At 32.9% G+C, this 22,274-nt stretch overlaps 1 protein-coding gene and 1 pseudogene across 6 annotated transcripts in view; one reads left to right on the forward strand and one right to left on the reverse strand.

Annotated features, from left to right (window-relative positions):
• LOC105149228 (serine/threonine-protein kinase SIK3) overlaps positions 1 to 22,274 on the forward strand; it is a 230,805-nt gene that overhangs the window by 116,952 nt on the left and 91,579 nt on the right. For all 6 annotated transcript variants that reach the window (XR_015546730.1, XM_087411407.1, XM_087411385.1 and 3 more), the window contains one exon: positions 10,362 to 10,583. Coding sequence is in view for 5 of the 6 variants with exons in the window: in XM_087411407.1 (XP_087267533.1) it covers positions 10,362 to 10,583 (222 nt within the window). In the remaining variant the exon portion in view is untranslated. The remainder of the gene's footprint in view (positions 1 to 10,361; positions 10,584 to 22,274) is intronic.
• Positions 19,550 to 20,086, reverse strand: LOC147910766 (uncharacterized; annotated as a pseudogene).

Raw genomic sequence — 22,274 nt, forward strand, 5'->3', positions numbered from 1 at the left:
TTATCCAAGATGTTCGACTAAAACTTTTAAATGTTGTTTAGTTCATACATCAAAGTAATTGGAGGCTGGTCCCATCGTTTTCATTTTTAGTGTAAAAATGAAAATGAGCAGAATTTCCGTGTGCCTTCCAACAAGCGATACAAGTAACACAGTGTGACACAATGGATCATTACATCCTTGTTGTTTGCCAATGTTAAACAAAGATGACATGATCCCTGCGTCGCACCGTATCGCTTGTTGGAAGGCACACTTCAATAACCTTCACTTTGATATCATATGTCTCTGAATATGATCTTGAACAACATTTAAGGCTTTAACCATTAGCTGTTACTTTTAATAATGCTAATGTCAGCGTACTATAATTTTTATGCTTCATTATTGATACGCATTTGAAACAATCATTAATCGCTCGTCGAAAGATTTCAGGAATAAGATTTGATTCGTGACAGAGAGAGGCGAATGTTAACAAAGTAACACCAGGTTTAGTAACGATACAAAAAATTATTTATTTAGTATTCTAAAATAATCATAAATATAATGTGTATGATACATTATAACCGCGTGTTTGTGCGTGCATGTGTGCGTTTGTGCGTGCGTGCGTGCGTATGAGCGTACGTGTGCGCGCGCGGTCGAGCCCATTGTCAAGCGACTTTTCGCGTAGCGCGGTTTTATAATGGGCGCGCGGTTTCGATCCGAAATATGAGTGCGTAATAACATGAATACGTATAGAGAATACGTATAGTACGCGTGGGCGTGCAGAATACAGCGAATGCTCGGTAGAGAACGGAAAACACTCCATCCCTGTTTTCTTGCTAAAACCAGTAGAAAGATAAGCTTCCACCAGTAATCGAGAACGCTCGGTTGAGATAGAGAATGCTCTGTTCTGTTCTTCTCTCCGATGCAGGATATGAGTCAAGCTGGTTCGCCGACTGTTGAGAACACTTAGCGGAGGCAGAGAGTACACTCTATCGCTTTTTCTCGCTACTTAATGTTACTAGAATCTGGATCAGGTTTTCGGAGTGCTTTGGAAAAGAATTTGGATCAGAGTAGGCCTTTTTACCACGCGATTGTGTCTTTTACTTTATGTCGGGTTGCGTCGTTATTTTTCAGTTTTTCCCGGCAGTTGGCTTTTCCCTACGAGGTACGAGAAACCAGTTTTCGCGCGATAGTATGCTCGGCGATATTCGGATATTTTCGGAGCGACGTTCGTTACGAGCCTTCTATATGGAATCAGCTCCTAGTCTGGGAATGATGAGGGAGCATTGTTATATTACACTTAATAAAAAATTGTTGTTATAGTGTTCTGTACAGCTCTCGACGTCACTCACAAAAATATGTAATAAAAAGTAGGAATTTCCATTTAATTCTTTTGTTGACTTTGATAACGCTTTTTAGATTATCAAAAGTAGAGCTGTATCGGATAGTTCAGAAATATTGGAATGTTCAGAAATAAAGTGACATCGGATATCTGATATCCGGTTAGATATTCGATAGAACATTTATCCGGCTGGATACCGGATATTTTTCGGATATTCGGCGTCAACTTAAACAAAAGGGAGAAAAGGAAAGCAAAGGAAAAAAGTGATAATAAAAATGAATAGATTTCTACATCAATGATGCGAATTTTTAATGTAAAATTTCAGCCGGATATATATTGCCGAATACTAAGATATTCGGCTATTCGGTCGGATATGGTTAGATAATGGACCCCCGAGTATCTGGTGCCTTTCTAATCAAAAATTCAAATAAATATCATCATCTATATAGATTTTTAAGCTACGACTTTTGTCTGAAACATTTTTCTAATAAACCAATACTTTCCAGGAAAATTAACTGTTTTGAAATTTTTGACACGCACTGCATATCTATGTAACATCTATATTATATACAGAGTAATTTGTATAAAATGAACAATTAATTATTAGCATACTTTGAAGATATAAAAAATAGTTTATATGTGTTCAGTACAAAAGGAGATATCATAGTGGAAACAATTATTTTGTGAGTGAAGAGGTTGGGAATATTTGAAAGTCAACATTTGAAGATTTATTTTTTAAAATAGAATCATTTGAATTTTTTTGACACCATATGATTCCTTTTTAATTGTTTTGTATATCAAAATTATTATATTAAGGTAGAGGTATAAAAAAATGAAACTAATAGTTTATAAGATATATTACTTTATTATGTCACAAAATGTTAAATAACTTATAAACCATTAACTTTTTGATAATTGCTTTTTGATGTTATTAAGTGTACGTGATAGTGCAACTCTTGAAGAAGAAAAATCATTCCTGTAAATTGCTGTGCAACTGCTCAAAAATGCAGAAATTAAGTTTTTTGCAGACAAGTTTTTAGTGAACAAATGGCTTTTTGCAAAAACTAATAAACATTTCAGGTTTGTTCAGGGCTAGATTTGTTCGTCATTACGAGGGCTACATTTTACGAGAATTTTAAAATTTTATGTTTAAATCTCAATGAACAGAGAGTGAAAAAAGGTCTTTTTCGGTCTTTTTTATTTTTTTTCTACTGAACTAATAGATTTTAATGTTCCACGTCTTATTTTGTAATTATTTCGAATACCTACATTTTTTATACCGAATTTTTTTCCATACAATCAATATCTATCGTTTTATAAGCGGAAAACCTGCTTTTTGCAACTATTCAATTTTTTTCGCATGTTTTCTTCACGAGTCTCGAGTCTCAAACATTTCTTTTATGATAGTCTTTCGAGACTTTCGTGAAAAGAAATGTTGATTTATAATTTTTTTCCGGTAAAATTCTATTTTTACTGAACTATTCTTGCTATTTGAATTAGAAGGAGGGGTATACTATATAACGCGCACGAAAAATCGTAAACAATTAAATATCTCGTAAACTGTTGCATAACTGTTTTAACATGATTTATATTATTCTGGATTAATGGGAAGAATACACTATTACTACAATTTATTAAAACTTATATGTTATTTAGAATGCTCCCCGCTCCTTATTGATGCCTAGGGCCGCCGAGCAGCCGAGATTGCCGAAAAAGCATTTTCGGCCGCTTGAAACAAGCGACTAGTGTGAGAAGACGCTCGCTGTCTCGTTCATTCTTGGCGCGTCGCAGGCGAGCACACGGACATGGGCTCGTACTTGTGTTACATTGCCACACCACGATAAATGGCCGAATTTATAGGCGTGGGAAAGTGACGTTTTGACGACGAAATTTATGTTACATGCCATTTCATTATTATTTATTTAATTGTGAAAATGTGACTTGTCTCATATTTATCAAAATCGTAATTATCGATGAAAACTAAAGTTATCTTGGAATTTTATATGTAAAAGTGTATATTTTATCTATTTCAACAGTGTGTTTCTGCCTGAATATAGGCTCACTTTACGCCTTTTATGATCATTTACTGACTGTCAAGAGAGGAAAGGACAGTTTTCATCGATTTTTACAAGTGTTTTAAAAATCTCGTCATTTCGTTTCATCCAAATTGTCTTTATTTAAAAAGGGCATGCATTATAAGTTAACGTGTCATTCTTCGCTTTTGATGTCACGATTCCAACATGGCCGTCGCCACTAAGAGTAACTAGTTAAGAGCTTTAATATTAAAATATGGGACCCCCTTCGATTTTTAGATAGCATGAGTGAAACCGGATCCTAGTTCCACATACATGTTTGGAAGTCTGCCTGACTAGCAAGAGGGATCCAATAGCGCCCATCACTAATCGGCCAATTCAAAATAAAATGTTTTTATTGGTAAAGCAGTGAAAAATTATCAAGCACACTCTCTCTCTCTCTCTCTCTCTCTCTCCCCCCCTCTCCCTCTCCCTCTCTCTTTCTCCCCCCCCCCTCTGACCGATGCGAATGGATATGTGCTAACGATACTCTCTCTGATTAGTTAACAATGCGTTCAAAGGCTTGCGTAAAGGTACGAACACAGAGAAAGCAGATTTCCTGCTTTTCGATAACCAGTGCCAATCGGCATCAAAAATATAGTATATATGTGATATCTTATGAGACTGCGCATAATAAAAGCAGGTTCAGACTTGTCCGCGCGTGTCAGTAAATTTATCGGAACAAATGTTTAGTTCTTGCCGATTGCAAGCGCCAGTTGAGTATTTAATCACTGAAGTGGATATTGATAGTTTAATTTCTTATTCGGAATAAAAGAAATCAAAATCAATAGATAAATTCTTATGAAATGTCTCCCTTGAGATTATTAAATAATTTATGATATTCATCATTGTTTTTTATACTTTATTTTGTATACTGAATTTTCTTTTTATTTTTGGTTTATTATCCATTAAAAATAAATCTTCATCGGATGAACTAGACATCTTTACTGGAAAACGTCAATTTAAAAACTAGTAAGTTTCTTGCTTTAACATGTGTCTACTGTATCCACCGTCTACTGTCGCAAGCGCTGATAGTCTGGGCGCTGATTGGCGCTGGTTATCGGAAAGCAGAAAATCTGCTTTCTCTATGCTCGTACTTTGGCACGGAAAAGCATCAAACAATAGCAGAGAATTATTCTGGACAAAAGAGTGGATCTTTTCTATTGAAAGGTATAGTTCAAAGATATAGTGGTCCATTATAGATTTTTTTGTCAATCAATTAGATCTTAATACAATATTTTTTTGCCTGGAAGTTAATCGAGAGAATTTTAAAATTGCGAGGGGGAACACTTGCCTTACAATTTCATTCTTTGTGTTAAAATGCAAATTACGATATCTTTCTTAACGGTAACACCGGTTGTTTTATCTTTTTATTCTGTTCATAAAGTATTAAGTTACGATAATGTAACTAAAAAAGTTAATAGTTTACGGGATATTTAAGATTTTATGTCAACATATATCATAATAAAATGGCATGCAACGTGGAGAACAACGGCGCCTCAGTGGTTGAGGAACAATGGGGAGAGCTAACTACGATTGACGTAATCTCAGAATATATCCGTCGGCGGACCGTAACATTAAAATTTACGTAACGTGTTGATACTGTGTAAGATACATACATGATATAATTTAATACAGTAAATCATTATATTTTTGTTGTTTGCCAAATGTTAAATAAAGATGAAATGATAACTGTGTTACATTGGATGCATGACTGGACTGCTCACTGAGCAAAAATTAATCCATTTAATATGTTTATTTATTATAGTATTCGTAATATAGAATAACTTATCTATTATAGATAATTTTTAATATTATATTGTTTATTTATTACTATTTATTATTTTTTTTAAGACCGCGAGCGCTCACATTGAGCGATGTGAGCGTAATTGTATAATATGTCGCTTACTGTGCACCTCTTACTGAGCGTTCACATTCTCACGGCCTTACAGAAATAATAAACAGTAATATATGAGTAAGAAATATAACGTTAAAAATTGTCAATAATAGATAAGTTATTCTATATTATGAATATTATAATATATAAACATATTGAGTTAATTTTTTTTTGCTTGGTAAGCACAAGTAAGCGATCCAATACTCGAAATATACTCACTGTGGCTCTTTTTGAAAAGTATCGACTATGTCCTTGACGGACCGTAATTGGTATTAATAGTAGGTGTTAATAGTAAGTAGCCGGGTAATAATTGAACAGTGTAATATTCAATTTCACAAGATTTAAAAGTGTAAAAGTTTAAAAATGTAAAAGTGAAAATGAGATAGTCTGTAAAACTATTCTTTGTTATTCGAATGGGGATATAGATACCTTCAAAGCATCATAATGAAATGTGTACAAAAAGTATAATTAAAATAAAAATGTTTATTTGTACTTTGAAATATATATCCTTGCATTGACAGAAGCGTTAAATGTGAACGATGGCTAATTTTTGTCAAAATTGTGTATGCATACACACATATCTCTTGCATCATGTAATAGACGTGCTCTCATGCGACAATGTAATGTATTACTATAATTAAAAAGTATCGGGATTGGGTCATTTAAACTGCGCGCTTCGAACATATCGAAGAAACATATTTTTTTTATTAAGTAGAATTGTTTCTACTTTGTGCCAAAAATTTTACATCATTACCTTTCTTAATCTATAAATTGCTAATGATTTTTAACATGTCGATTTTCGTTGAGTAAGGAATTTGTATAAAATTTTGTTTCTGGAATGAAATTTTGTGTTGCGGAAGTGTTTCGATGATAAGTGCATGTCAAGAATAAGGATTTTTGAATGATATAAAATGTTCAAAGACACATTGAAGACGAAGATCGCTCTGGAGGACCTTTCATTTCAACAGATGAGCAATACATCAAAATAAATCAAAGATTTAGTGATTATTAATACGATTAACAATTCGAGATATGATTAAACGTGTTGGAATATCATTTGGTTTATTCCAATTGATTTTGAAAGATAATTTGGGCGTAAGATGCGTTTTGCATTGTTGTAAAAACGTGGATTAGTTTGTGAACACCGTTTTGAATCGATTGATGCGAATTGAATCGAATGAAAAAAAGAGAATTCGCTGCGCGTTCTGAAGGCTATACCTAAAATTGATTGAAAAAGTATTTCGAAAGTTAGAAGAAACATTGGCATAAATGTATTAAAAGGGGATTATTTTGAAGGAACTAAATAAATTGAATATATAAATTCATAGTTTGTGTTTTATTATTAGTTTTTTTATTATCAGTCTCGATACTTTTTAATCATAGCCATATACGCATAAGTGTACATATGCACATCCATAAATTTGGATAATGTTCCCGTGATTCTTAACTAATTATCAGAATTGGGAAGCAATCAGCGAAACATCAATATGATAAGTTCTAATTTGATATCGATTCTATGTCTAATTAATGATCACAGGATAACGCATTATTGTAATGCCATTACTATTATCGTTATTTTTTTCTGTAATGGTAATATTAACGTTATTGCATTTTTACAATAACTGTAATGAATTCAGAAATTACTTTTATCGTTACTTCCCTATTATCTTTATATTTATTACAAAAATATATCGTATTATTTTTGATTGGATAGAAATATTTTATTTAAATAGAAATTTAAACATTGAAATTTGTATTTTGTATTTTATGTTTTAAGCTGCATTCCCATAATTATTATCAAATACTGTTCATATATAACGTGAATTATTCAATACTGATAATGAATATTGGTGAGCACTCTTAATAACAATATGATAATGTTTAGAAACTTATTATTTATATAATAAGAATATTATTTAATAACAATAAGAATTTTTAATTAAATTTGTAAATTATAATGTATATTTTTATTAAGTACATACAGGATGGTCTATTTTAATCTATCCAATAGAATATCTCAAAATCCTTATGCTTAAAACAAAAATGTTCCACTTAGAAAATGAAAGTTCCTCAGTTATTAGAGAAAAGAAGATAATGGTCTTAGTTGACTTTGAGAAGACCTTTAAGGTCGAGGTTACCTAAAATTTTTTAAACGGAATTTATAGTTTTTATATAATTTGATTTCTTTAAATATTCTGCTTGTAAAAATATTAAGGTAGAGATATTGAAAAATTATCGAAAAATTTTTTTATAATTATATTTTAATATTTTTATACACAGAATAATGAAACAAATCAGTTGATATAAAGAAAACACATAATTGTTTATTAAAAAAATTATGCATTTTGCGATTTGCATACATAATATGCAACTATGTGTTTTTTCTAATTATTCGGATTAATCGGATTTGAAATTCTACTTGTATTAAAATGGACTACTGTGCATATTAAGAAACAAAAATATATGAATAATTATAGAAAATTTATCGAAATAAGTTTAAAAATGTTTGGAGACTAGTTTAGTAGAGTCTTATTCTAATATTAATTATTAAATTTAATATTCATCATTAAATATTACAATTTTAAAATCTAATATCTTTCAAACAAATTATTACTTCCTAAGTATAAATTATTATTTCTAAATTATTACTTTCTACGTTCTTAACAATAACGATAACAGTAATGAGATATTTTTTTATAATGAGTAAACGGGGGATGATGGTAACGAGTTCTTTCTGTAAAATTACTTTTTTTATGAAATAATGTTTCTAATCTTGCTAAATATGTATTGTATAATATTTTAAACGATTAGTTAGGCTACGATAGCTGATCTCGTTTGAGTTATAAAATGTACACGCCCAGTGTCGCATTATTCGATATGTCCTGATTTCGAAAAAAGGACGTTAAAAGAAGAGTACCAAACAAACGTTTAAAATGATCCAAAAGATTTATAAAAAAAACATTAATTCGAGCAAATAATTTTCGATGGCATGCCAATTTTGTGAAGGAAGAAATTCCCACAACCTCTCACTTATGAAATCTAGCATATCATTGGAAAATATTCATTTAATGCACTTATGTTCATTTTCACCAATGTAGATTAACTTTAACCTTGGTTCAACTTTCTCTTCAGCTTTTCCTAATTTTTAGAACTAGAAAAGATGAAGAATAAGTTGATTAAAGTTAATTTACATTGGAAATGTACATTAATGCTTTATTCCATAAGCTTTTAAAAAGTTTGTTAGGCAGATATAAACCGACTTTAAAACAAAATTTTACAGCGATACGTTGTTCTTTTGAATTCATGACGTACTGAAGAAAAATGAGAGATTATGCCGGTATTCATAGACAGTTCTTATTTCAAGACCGTCTTAAGTAATGTTTTAAGTCGCTAATGCGACCCTCTGATTGGTTCATAACATCTTAAAATAAGACTTAACATCTTAACTCTCTAAAATAAGAACCGACTATGAATACCGGCCTTAGAGTCGTCTCCGTTAAGCGTCGTCTACAATGAGCAATAGCAGTAGAGGCTATAGACACGTTGGGAGTAAACTGGTTTTTCGGCCTAACCAGAAATAGTTGATCGATCAACGTCAAATTAATACTAATTCAACGTCGCTCGACATAAAATTGATATTAATTCAACATCGAGCGACGTTGAATCAGCATTGATTTGATATTTTACTGTTACTGTTCATTGTACTACTAGAAGTAGAATGGAGCGCTGAAACCAGCATCTGTGCAAGAGAGAAAATTAGACTCCCAGTTGACTGTAATGCGTATGTGCCACTTAACTTGTTTGCCCGCGTTTCACTTCGTTCGTACATTTGTAGTCAAAGTAAAAAACGAATTTAGCGTAATAAAAAATGCCTTACAAATATTGTATAGTGTGTGATAATCGTGATAATTTGGTTTTTTATTACACTTAAGTTAATTTCTGAAATATTTTATGTAGGCATCAATTATGTGACAACATATAGGTTTATTGATATGTAATGTTATTGATATTTAATATATAATATTTAATATATTATATTTATTTTTTTTAAAGATTTCTGAAAAATATAAAATTTTGTGAAAAATGGCTGTTATTTTGTAGAATTTATAAGAATATTTGAATCAATTTTACTTTAACCTTATATGTATTCTTATATTAAAGTTCATTCTAACACTAATTTATTAAATACAATAGATTAAATTAATATTGTTATCATTTTGTCTAAGATACATAACCTGAAATCTCTGAAATTAACAATATCAATGTGTAAAAATCACTAAAATAACTGTACAATTCATACAAATGACAGTACTGACTCATGCACATTGCGAACATTTGAGACTGTCTAGTTTTCTCTCTCGTATAGTAACAGATGTTGGCGGCTTCACGTTTAGTACATGGATGACATAGGCAATTTCACTTTCAGTAGTATATATTCTAAAGAGATTACGAGAATCTCTTCACGAAATCTGGCATGCTATCGAAAGATATTTGCTCGATTTAATTTTCATTTCCATAAATTTTTTTACATCATTTCGAACACTTGTTTGATAAATCGGTTAAAACAAAATTCTATAATGATATGTTGCTCTTTTTTTTCAATTTATAACATATTAAATCAATAAGCTATGTAAAACAATATACAATCAATATACAGCTAATTGTAGATTATTTAAATTTTGCATATAAGCTAAGAATCGCGCATATTGTTCGGGCAATAATTTATAGATGGCGCTACTCATTACCATAAAATAATCAATTTCAAAATTTATGGATCGCAATGTGCGTATAATGTACAAAATAATACGAGTATACAATATATTTCATTCAAACAAAAAGAAATTTTGACAATAGGTGTCAATTTTTTTCTGATCTCAGAGAGATAAGAATAATTTTCATCTTGTAAGTGTGAGAGAGGTATTTCACAGAATTAAAAAAAAATATTTTCTTATTATTAAGTGTTCTTATGCAAATTAGGTGAATAATTTTTAATTTACACACGCACACGTACACGACGCACTTATATATTTGTTTTAATTCGAGAAAATGTTTCTAATGTGTATATTAATTTTAGTAAGTAATAGGGATTCGTATAAGGAACCAAGCAGCCATGTTGCTACTGAAAGATACTCACCTGTTCGTCGGGCATCGGAAGGATCAGGTGCACCTGGACCAGGCATACAAGCACTTCAGCAAGAATATCAACAGTTACAAAGATTAGCATCACCTTCACACAGTCCTGCGAGTATTCCTGGTTCTCCTGTTCACGAAAGATGTGTAGCAGCAATTACGCAAGGTATTAATTTTTTTTATAGAACATTTTTCTAATTTAATATGTAATGCACATTATTATAATTTTTCAATATAAATAAACAAATGAAATCATATTTAGACAAGGCGGGTCTTAGTCTAATAATATTCTCGTGTAAATTTTACAATTTCCAGTTCATGCAAAATGCGCACCGATTACATTGCCGACAATTTAAATTTTCTTTTGTAGACCATAGACTGGACAAAATAATTTTTATAGATTTTTATCACGCCAGAAACACATGCATATGAATCTAGAAACGAAATTGCTCTATCATATCACACTTAAAAAAAAATTGAACTTAAAAGTGCCGAAATTGTCATTTATTGATATCTACCTTTGAATTAAAATGTTTGAAAAATGTGACGAAATAAGTTATTTGCAATGTTATTTGCAAATTTTTCAGCGACAAAATAATCTATAAATTACCAATAATCACCAATAAATCACTAATACTATAAATCACCAAATTTATTAGCGGTTTTATGCAAAAATTAGTAGTTATTGTATAATAAAAAGAAAGGAACTTATTCTAAATCCATAAGTAATATTTCTTTTTGAGAAACTTCGAAGTAGAGATTTATAAACGGTGCATTAGAAATTCAATACTGGATTCCTATATATTTCAATATAAGCATAATATTACTATTTCAACCCAAGTACAGCTCTAATTTTTTTTCAAAAATTATTACTTAAAAATTATTATATCACAAAATTTACTTTGTAATACTTAAGTGATGTATGTATATTATTTGTATAAAAGGTTGAATATCAATAACTGGCGCAAAGATAATTCCATTTTCTCAACCTAAGTGATATATATATATATATATATATATATATTATATATATTATTTATGTAAAAAATTTAATATCAACATTTGACTAAGTTAAATCCCATATCAAATTAAATAAAGAATATAATCCAGTTGATACTATCTTTAATTTTTTTTTGCGATTAAATCTAAATATGTATATTTGTATTCCTATTGAAGAATCTTCCTATTCCACTTTATTTAAATAGAATTTTTTAAAAATATTTGGCACTGTTAGATCTCAAAATATAATAACATAATAAAAACATGAATATAATATTTAGACTAAATAAAAAAAATAAGAAACATTAGAGTAAAAATATCAAGCGTGTATATACATATATACGAGCGACTCATACAGACGTGCGAATTAGAATTATGTATCGAAGTTTCGATTTCTTGTGTTGTAAGTTGTAAAAATTGTGAAAATGATTAGATTTATAAATCTAATAAATGTAGGATTTTGATAAATATTCGCTATTATTAAATGTGTGTAATTGAGGACTCGTCCAGGATCGCGAGAACACGAATAACAGAAGTCGTGAATACGAAGAGTGATAAAGTCGGGCAATCGTGTCTCTGCACGTGACACCAGAGTTAACAAGACGTGAAAGTAAAAGTCGTTTAAGTCGTTCAGGCGGTCAAGTTGCTCGATTACGTCGCAGGGTAACAAGGAGCCAAAGATTTAGAAACGTATCGAAAAAGATAGCTTACGGTCGTTAAACTGAAAGCAGGAAGCTAAGACGCTAACCGATCGAGATAGCTGTCGATGAATAAAGATGAAGAAAGACGATCAGACAAAGAACACAAAGCGAAACGGTGAAGAAGACGCGAAAAGCACCGGAGATGGCGCGAAACCGAGATTCGTGACTTCTACGCTGGTAAAGAAGATCACTATAGAAGAGCTCAAAAAGCAGTTGCGCAAGTTGAAATTATCAACCATGAGAAATAAGGCGGATTTACAGTTGAAAAACTACGAGCAGGCGCGCGAAGAAAGCAACGTCGACAGCGATACCGAGGTTATCCAAAATATCAAAAATTCAGACGATGAGAAAGAAAACGAAGAAGAATCAGAAGAGGAACCGATCAGAATATGTAAAAGGTGGAAGAGACAAAACACGAACAATAACACATGAAGATGATCAGCCAGAGGTGATACACAATAATACCACAAAGAACAGCAAATGTGATCACGATAAGGGATATTGAAGGAAGTGTTAGTCATTTCTCGGGAGATGATCGGATGAAAGTTGAACGGTGGATAAACGAATTCGAGGACATGAGTGAACTGCTGCAATGGAATAACCTACAAAAAATTGACTACGCGAAAAAGCTGCGAGACTCAGCAAAACAGTTTATATTGCTACCGAAAGGAATAACTACCTGGAGATTGATGAAGAAGCGTCTGTTGAGTGAGTTCGAAACAAAGCATAACAGTGTTATAGTACATGCACAGTTGATTAAACGAAAGAGACAGTCAAATGAGATACCGCGACAATATATGTACGCGATGCAGACGATAGCGAGTCAAGGCGACATAGAGGAAGAAGCACTTATTCAATATATTATCTGAAATATGGAAATAGAGATGGAATATCTGATGAGGAGGACAATAAAAGCATTCTCTATGGAGCAGATATCCTGACATAGTCGAGAAAAAATTTGGAACACTTCGATTTAATGAAGGAGAAATCGGACAAGAAATCGCGAAAGGAGCAATCTAAGGCTGCTAAAGGGAAAAATGCAGATAAGAGTGAAAAGAAAGTTAATCAAAAGGAACGGAAGGAGATAAGATGCTTTAGCTGTGGATCCAGTGAGCATGCAGCACGTGATTGTTCACATAAAGACGAAAGATCGAAATGCTTTAAGTGCAATCAGTTTGGACACATTGCAGCGAAATGTGACAACTCCAGTGAGATAATGAAGAAAGACCGGAAGGTGAACGTGATAAGTGTGAGCGTACCAATAAAAGTACCAAAGAAGAATAGATGAAATAACAGTCGTAATAAACGACACGCCAATAATATCAATGATACGCCAATGATATCATTGTACGCTATTGAAGTACAGCGAATATCAGCGGATTGGCAGCCCACCCATTAATATGATATCCCATTTTCTATGGACTAGAAAGATCTCAGGTAACGCTGATTAGTATTTTTCGGGCAGACCTAATGATCTAGCGAGATCGGTACAAGACAGAATACATGTGGTGCCTGACAACGTAATGGATGAGAGGATGTTGCTAGGAAAAGGATTAATAAGGCAGATGGATATTCGGATGAAGGGCGGCATGCTTTCCATTAAGAAGTTGGAGTATGATATTACGAAGAAAGATGCAGAAGAAAGGAAAAAGGAGGATAACAAAGACAATAAAGAAGAAAAGAGAAAGGAAAACAACAAAGACGACGATAGTAAAGAAAAAAAAAAGAAAAAAGAGAGATAACAACAGTAAAGATGAAAAGAAAAGAGAGGATAACGAAGACAGTAAAAAAGAAAAGAGAAAGTAGAACAACGGAGAAAACAATAATAACGAAGAAGAGAAGAAGGAAAATAGCAAAGACAACCGCGAAAAGAAAAAAGGAAAGAAGGATAATATTAAGGAAGACAATCGTGAGGAAGATGGAAACCGAAGTAAGAGTCAGGGGATCTACGAGGAAGCGTAAGGGAGGAACTAGGCGCAGTAAATTATACGCAAGTGAACCACACAGATGTCGACGAACAGTCGCCATCAGATACAGCAGCTAATCGACAACTACGTGCCGAAACCGAGAACAATTAGACTAGTGTCGAAAGACAAAGATCATACTACAAGATGAGACGCCAGTCTGTTTGAAGCCTCGCCGGTAAAGGAGAAGGCTATCCTGAATGCATAACTTGAAGATTGGTTGCGCGACGGCGTCATCCAGCAAAGCAGCAGCAGATACTCAAGCCCAGTAATCGTGCCGAAAAAAAAATGGAATGTACTGGGTCTGTGTGGATTACCGACAACTGAATCGGAACTCCGTGATAGGCTCCATGCCTTTAATCGATGATCATATCAATGCATTAGTCAATGCTCAAGTTTTCTCAGTGCTAGAGAATGGCTTTTTCCACGTTCCGGTCGCTGCTGAGAGTCAGTACACATCATTTGCTACACCCGACGGCCAATACGAATTCCTCAAGACTTCGTTTGAATTATGCAATAGTCCTACATCATTTCTGCGGTTTATTGATGAAGTCTTCCGCAATCTCAGTCGAAGGAACATCATGTTCACATATATGGATGACTTAATAATACCCGGAAAGACCGAAGCCACTGGCGAACTTGAAAGAGACGCTTACCGTTGTAGCTGAACCAGGGCTCGTCATCAATTGGGAGAAGTGCAAATTTCTCAAGAGACGTGTCGAATACTTGGGACGTAATAGAAAATGGTTACATTGATTCTTCACCGACGAAAGTAAAAAGTGTGAGAAGATTCCTAGTACCCAAAGATCGCAAGATGGTTGATCTTGGAGGAGTTGATTATGAGATCGAGCATCGCTCAGGAACTCGTCTCCGGCATGTTGACGCATTCAATTGCTATTCAGTAATGATCGCAAACGATATATTCACGTTCGCAAACAAGAAGATAAAGAGGAGAGGATCCGAATTATTAAGGTCTTAAAAAAAGAACCCTACGAGGACTACAATTGCAAGAATGGTATTCTGAAGAGAGTGAGGGATAAAGACGTTATCGTGTTATCTTCCAGCATGCATCACGATATAATGCGCAAAACACATGATAACGGCCATTTCAGAGTCAAGAAAATGTCGGAAGATATCCAGAATGAATACTACATCCAATACTACCAAATTAATGGAAAAAATTGAAAAGTACGTGAGCTAATATATACCATATATTCTTGCTGAGAAGAAACGAGGAAAGAAGGAGGGCGAGCTTAGGCCAATAATATAATAAAAAAGGATACTCCTCTGTCAACGTATCATGTGGATCACTTCGAACCGATAACAACGACGTCGAAGCTGTATAAATATCTCTTTGTTGTCGTTGATGGTTTCTCCAAGTTTGTGTGGATTTACCCAACAAAAACCATGAATGTTAGGGAGATATTAGAGAAACTACACCAACCAACGAACAAGAAAGTATTTGGAAATTCATGTTGAATAATCAGCGATTGTTCGGCGTTTACGTTGGACGACTTTCAAAGTTACTGTAGAGAAAAGAACATCGAGCACATCCTGATCACCGCAGGCGTGTAGAAGAAACGGTCAAGTCAAGAGGGTGAATCGTATCATTATACCCATCCTCACCAAGCTGTCTCATAACTATCCGAATAAGTGGTTCAAGTACATACATAGAGTACAAATAGTGATCAATAGTACTTACCAAAGAAGCGTGGGACTAGTTCAATCGAAGTCCTCTTCGGTATTAAAATGTGGAGAAAAGAAGATCCGGAATTATTATCACTTATCGAATTAGAGTCGGTAGTAGTCTTTGACGAACGAGGAAGGACGACGAGAATTGAGGAGACTGGCACAGGAAAACATCGTCCAAGTCCAGTACGAAAATCGATGCACATACAATCGCAGGTGTAAACCAGCAATTCAATATAATGAGGCCGATCTTGTTGCCATTAAACGGACGCAATACAGGCCGGGACAGAAAATAAAAAACAAGTATTTCCTTATAACATTTTCAAGTAAAAAGGGAACGATCGCTACGAAGTAATCAAGAACCCGATGGGGAAGGATCCTGGATAACGTCGTCATCAGTGGACCATATGAAGACCATATATATTCATATTATTCTTCAGGAACCGAAGAGCAGCAGGAATGGCCGGATGCGGGTCTCTAGTATGCTCCTGAGCGTTAGGCGCCAATGTACGACGAGAAAGAACACGAGAGGGAGTTAATTCGCAGAGCGTGTGTCGTGGTCAGATCAGCAGTTATTGTCCGTGCATCGCGAATTATATACCTTTAATAATAGCGGGTATTTATCAAAATCCTATATATAAGCTTTAATTTTATTTAATATAACATTCAGATTATACATATATGTATATGTATATCAGAGACCCGAACCAAACTGAAAATCGGGATCGAAACGTTTCGGAACCTTTTTTTTTTAGTGAATCAAAACCGTACTCAAATTTTATAAAGTTTATAATATAAAACTGTAATTGAACCAGTAAAATTTTATGGTTTTTTTTAGTTATTTTTTCTGTTCTTAATCTTTGATCTTTATCCTTGTTCTTAATCTTTGTTCTGCTCGTTCCTTTGCCTAAATCACCAATGTTCAATTCAGTACCATCATCGCTAGCTCTCTTAACAACCGGAATGCAAATATTTCCAACATCTCATATGATATAAGAAATCTAGTGAAACCGCAAGACATATTCATTGTAAATTTTTTTAAGTAATTTTTATTCAGAGTAACGTGATCAATTGATGCTTCTTTCCTATTAGGTTCTCTAGATTGAACGGGTGAACACGCTCTCTCTCTTTCTCTCTTTCTCTTTCTCCTCTGTAATAGAATAAATTTAAAAAATAAATAGAATAAAGCGAATGAGTAGAACGTAATTTTTACAGTTTTGATTTTCTTTATTGATAAAAGAAAACCAAAACTGAAATTGAAATTATATTGATATTTGATTAAATGATATTTTATTAAATTGGAACCGAAAAAATCTTTCGGTTTGAGTTTCTGATGTGTGTATACACGCACACGCACGCACGCACGCGCGCTCATTGTATATAATAAGTTAGCTCTTCAACTATTATAATTCGTGTTAAAATTATAGGATGCGCCTCTTAAGTATTCGCGAGAAAAACGTTTATGTAATTCAGCCAAATTGGAGACAACACATTCTAAGGTACATTCCAAAACTCGATTCTGTCAATTGTAAGTATTTTTTATTCTTGTTCAATATGGTGAATAACAAGGAGAAAATGATATTCAGGTTGACAAAGTCGAGTTTTGAAATGCAACCTTGGTATTTCTCTTGTTAATTAAAGATAGATTAAATTTTTCACCTAGTTGTAATAATAATTGAACTTTTTTTGGAAAAGTAATTCAGCTCAAATTCACGAATCATTTTTTTAATAATTTTTTAATATCTGATTCTGAGGTAAACAAATTAGCAAGAAAACAAGAAGGCTAATACATCGAATAGAGGAGTTAGCTCCGATGACCTTGATCTTGATATGTTGTCAAGGTCATGACTCTGAGTGACCTGTACCAGGTTTTAAATTTGTTAGACATTAACTTTTTTAGACGTCGCTCGTTATTCATTAAAAAGTTATTAACAAAAGAAGTTTGAAGAATGATGTCTCTTCTATTAAATAAAATAGAAATTTTCTGCTTTAAAGTATATTTTACAATTTTCCATGCAAAGCGACTCTCACCTTCCCCCTGCTTAAGGTCGCATGATTTCCACACGAAGCGATTCACTTTATTTTCCTCTCTCGTCGTGCGCTGCTAAGCAGGGGGAAAGTAGAATGAGAGTCGCTTAGTGTAGAAATCGTAACCTTAATCAGAAGGGTAGGTGGTGTAAGAGTCGCTTTGCGTAGAAAGTATACTTTAAAGCAGAAAATTTCTATTTTATGTAGTAGAAAAAAGACATCATTTTTCAAATTTCTTTCGTTAACTTTTTATGAATAACGGGCGACGGTTAAAACCTGGTAGAAATCACTTAGGATCATGACTTTGACAACAAGGTCATCGGAGCTGTCTCCCCTATGTGGCATATTTATCAGCAAGAATGTGGCTCGCATCTTCTGTTATTGAAATTGATGGAACCAGAGAAAAGAGAGTTCACATTAGCAGGAAAATACGTATTAAGCATGTGGAAACTAATTGACGAATCTTTTTTAGCTGATAAAATTACTTCCACAAATGAAGAAGGACCATGCTCATCTTTTAACAATTCAATTTTATTTCAAGTCAGTTTAGAAATGTCAAGATAAACGCATTAATTATTGGAGAAAAAGGGTGTTACGTTCAGAGGAAAGGGACGGTTACGTCGCTGCTAGGGACTCGAAAGATAGACAATGCGGTGCGAAGCGTGGACGCGAGTGGCAGAGTGGCGGATTGTTTATCGGAGTGGCGGAGATACGATCAGAATGGCGAGTCTTAGGCCGAGCGGCAAATCGTGAGACTGCAAGCGTATTGCATGCTACAAGATTTCTAAAGCACTTTTATCTGAAAGTATTTCGTTATCTTAATTAATTCGAAATACAGTCGAACCTCTATAAAGTAACTTGTCGGAATCGATCGGCCTCCGTAAACAAATGCGCATGCGCTAGCATATATGCTTGATTACTATATGGAAGGTTAAGACACGATTTTTACAAAGGTTAAAACAAAAGAAGGTTAACTTTACGGAGATTCGACTGTACTAACAAGACAAGTTTTACAATTGTCCAGAACCGATTTGAATCTCTATGAAATATGTTGTAAAACACGAAAATCTAAGAGACGTATTTTTTTATATGTGTGCTAACTTATGTTTAATGAGTGAAACACCCCTTTGAAAAGAAACAGTATTTTTCTTTCGAGCCGAATATCGTTAGAAGTATAAAAGATAGTATAAAAAAAATTTTTTAAAGTTGTACGGTTTCAAGAGTATTTTAAAGTTATAAAGAAAAAAAAATTTTTTTTTGTTTAACAAAATACCCCCACCACCGTAATTTTCTTAAATTTTTAATTTTTTTTACTAAATTAAAGATTATTTTTTTACAAATTCAACCAAGGTGTAATAAAGTTACGACATATCATTTTTGAGAATTAATTATTAACGCTTCTGTATATACGTTATCCATGCTCATATGCGTAAGTAATTGTCGTCGGAATGATAAAATATATAAATCAACGAATAAGGGAATTGACATGATTGATATTTGTAATATTACAAATTATAAATAATGTTAAGAGTTGTAATAATTTTTATTATTTCTTCTTTAAAGTGAGTAAAATTTTTTTATCTCTGTACATTATTTCCTTAAAATATCTTAAGATTATTCTCTTAAAGTTATTTTCAGTTTTATACTTTAATATCTTATTTACTTATAATAATTTCAAAACGTATATATTATACTTAATAATGAAATAATATCAAAATATTTATACACAATAAATTTTTATTTTGTATCATTTACTCATTATACTCATTACAATAATGATACTCGATGAAAAAAATGTTTTAAACATAATGACTTCTTGCACATGAGAACATTTTACTACAGCTGTATTACTGCAACCTTCGATATCACATGTTGTTGAACTTTTGTTAAAATTAAATTCTACTGAATTTTCAAATTCTTCTGATTTTTCGTTTGTATAACCACTTTTAAACCACGAATATTTAAATAAGTTATGATATCGCGGAGATGACAATTGATTATATATCAGAGATTATAATTTTATTATTTCGTTCATGTAAATTTATATTACTTTCTAATAATAAAACAGTATCTGAAAATCTTTTAGTAAAATTTTTCTAAATTCTAAATTCCTAAACATCTAATGGTTGTATTTTTCCTGTAGTGCCTTTTGGTATAATCATAGTAGTAATACGTTTTCCTGCAGATGTTAAATCTGAAATAATATTGGGATAATGTCCAGTCCATGAATCGATAAGAAGAACGCTATTAGAATCAATGTTTGGAAAATAAGCTTCTTCTAATCACATTTTAAAATGGTCTGTAAGAAATATAAATGTTAAATTATACTATTTTATGACTGTTATGAGATTTTTAAATAAAATATAAAATATATCACAGAAATAAGACTTATAATTTTATTACATTATTCCGTTTATGCAAATTTATATTTACTTTTTAATAATAAAACAGTATCTGAAAATGTATTAGGAAATGTAAAAGGAAATTCATTTAATTACCTGAAGTCATTTTATCAGATTTCGATGCTTTTACAATAACATTTATTGATGTAAATAAGGTTTCTTGTACTCTTGGTCCAAAATATCATTAGTTTCTTTCAATACAATAAATAAAGCAATTTCCATTACATGATATTATTGGTAACAGTTTGTATGAGTGTATGAGTGTGTTGTTGATATAGATTGCACAACACACTCTACAGGGTGCGTCACCAAAATCCGGACAAATCGAACAATTTTTTTTAAACAAAATGTTTTTAATGAAAAATTAAATATCACAAAAAATTCTTTTACATGGCTTGGGGGATGTAGAGCGCAATTATTCGATATATCCTCTATTAGCTTGAATGACGGTCTCTATTCTCGGTCTGAAGCGTTCGCACGCACGCTATAGCGCTCCATACCGACGAATGCTGCCTCAATAGCGGTCCTTAATGACATTGGGATGCCGAAACTTGTTTGTGACCCTTTCAACTACGCTCCATACGTAGTAGTTCAAGGGATTTAAATCTGGTCTGTTGGGAGACCAGAATTCCTTGGACCAAAACATATCGACGTTGTCTGAGAGCCAATTTTGAATCAAATGACTCGTATGAGCCGATGTACCGTCCTGCTGAAAAACATATGATCTTCCGGACACCATAGTTTTCATCCACGACTTCATTACATCCATCAGAACGCGCAACGATTGCTCTGGATCATCCGAAATCAGTGCTTGAGCCTTTTCAACGACTGGTCCTCGCGGTGCGTTCTTTCGACTCTTCCTCGTTGGCAAACCTTCGTTGGATTGTTCTAAAGTATATTTTGCTACAACGTCATGAACGGTTGATCTCGAGTATCCAAAGAATTAAATTATTTCCGTTGCTGAGCGCCCAGCGCGAAGGCCTTCGATGATCACGGCTCTTCGATTATACATCGCACTTGGTTTCAACATCACGGCCATTTTGAGAATACGACTGTTTACTAGAAGCACCAGGCTTTCTCGGACGTCAACAATAACCTCTGGCGGAGACATAATAGCAGAAAATTTAAATTTGTCCGGTGACGCACCCTATACTTTCTTTACTCCTTCATTAGACAATGACCTTTAGAATTTCCAATTGGAAACCACTTTGACCAGAATTAAAAACATTTTCAGATCCGAATTATTCGATAAGTGATTTCACTGTTTTCAGGAAATTTGTTGTATTTTGCAATTCAATAGAATCTTCTATTGTTCTTCTAGTTACAAATTTCGTAATTTTTCTCGAAATAATTTGGTGGGACTGTTTGAATGTTGATACTGTGAGATGCTTTAACCCCTTAACCTACGATTTACGTTTCAACAGCATAGTCCAAACGTCAACAAGATCGCGCAGTCTTCGAGTCATTTCATGGTTTGGCAAATCGGTCCTAAGTTGTACCAGACGCGCATGACTTATGGAATGTAAATACATGTGTAAGATACAACTGGTTTAATTTTGTGGAATATTTGATAAGTAATTACAACCTGATGTAATAATTATGGTAGATATACAGAAAAAAGTTTATTATCAATCACTAAAATATATCATAAATCAATAACATTTATCTGCAATTCCTGAATAAATTAGCAATTCACGTAATTAGCATTATACAAAAATCAAAAATAAAAAATTAATAATCTTGGTGTGATATCGTTCAAAACATACTGGTACATGTAATGGAACTTTGCACCTCTTGCACTCCCACGTTGTTTCACTACGTTTTTTATTTTTCGTGCAGACTTTACAAGGTTTTGAAAGCCTTAATTTTGAGGCTGTTGGGTCAATATGTTTAGGAAAATGAGCCCAATGTTTCGCGTGCAATCTCTCTGGTATATCTTCGTACGATAATTGTCCTCGTCCTTTATAATCTGGTTTTGGCATATTCTTCAGTAATGATTCGGCTATCTCGATCCTATAATCAACGTAACTTTGTTTTTTCCCGTTATTTGTTTTGTTGAATAAAATGTATGAAT

The sequence above is a fragment of the Acromyrmex echinatior genome, chromosome 1 (assembly GCF_024713525.1).
Source record: "Acromyrmex echinatior isolate Ae372 chromosome 1, ASM2471352v2, whole genome shotgun sequence".
NCBI lineage: Eukaryota > Metazoa > Arthropoda > Insecta > Hymenoptera > Formicidae > Acromyrmex > Acromyrmex echinatior.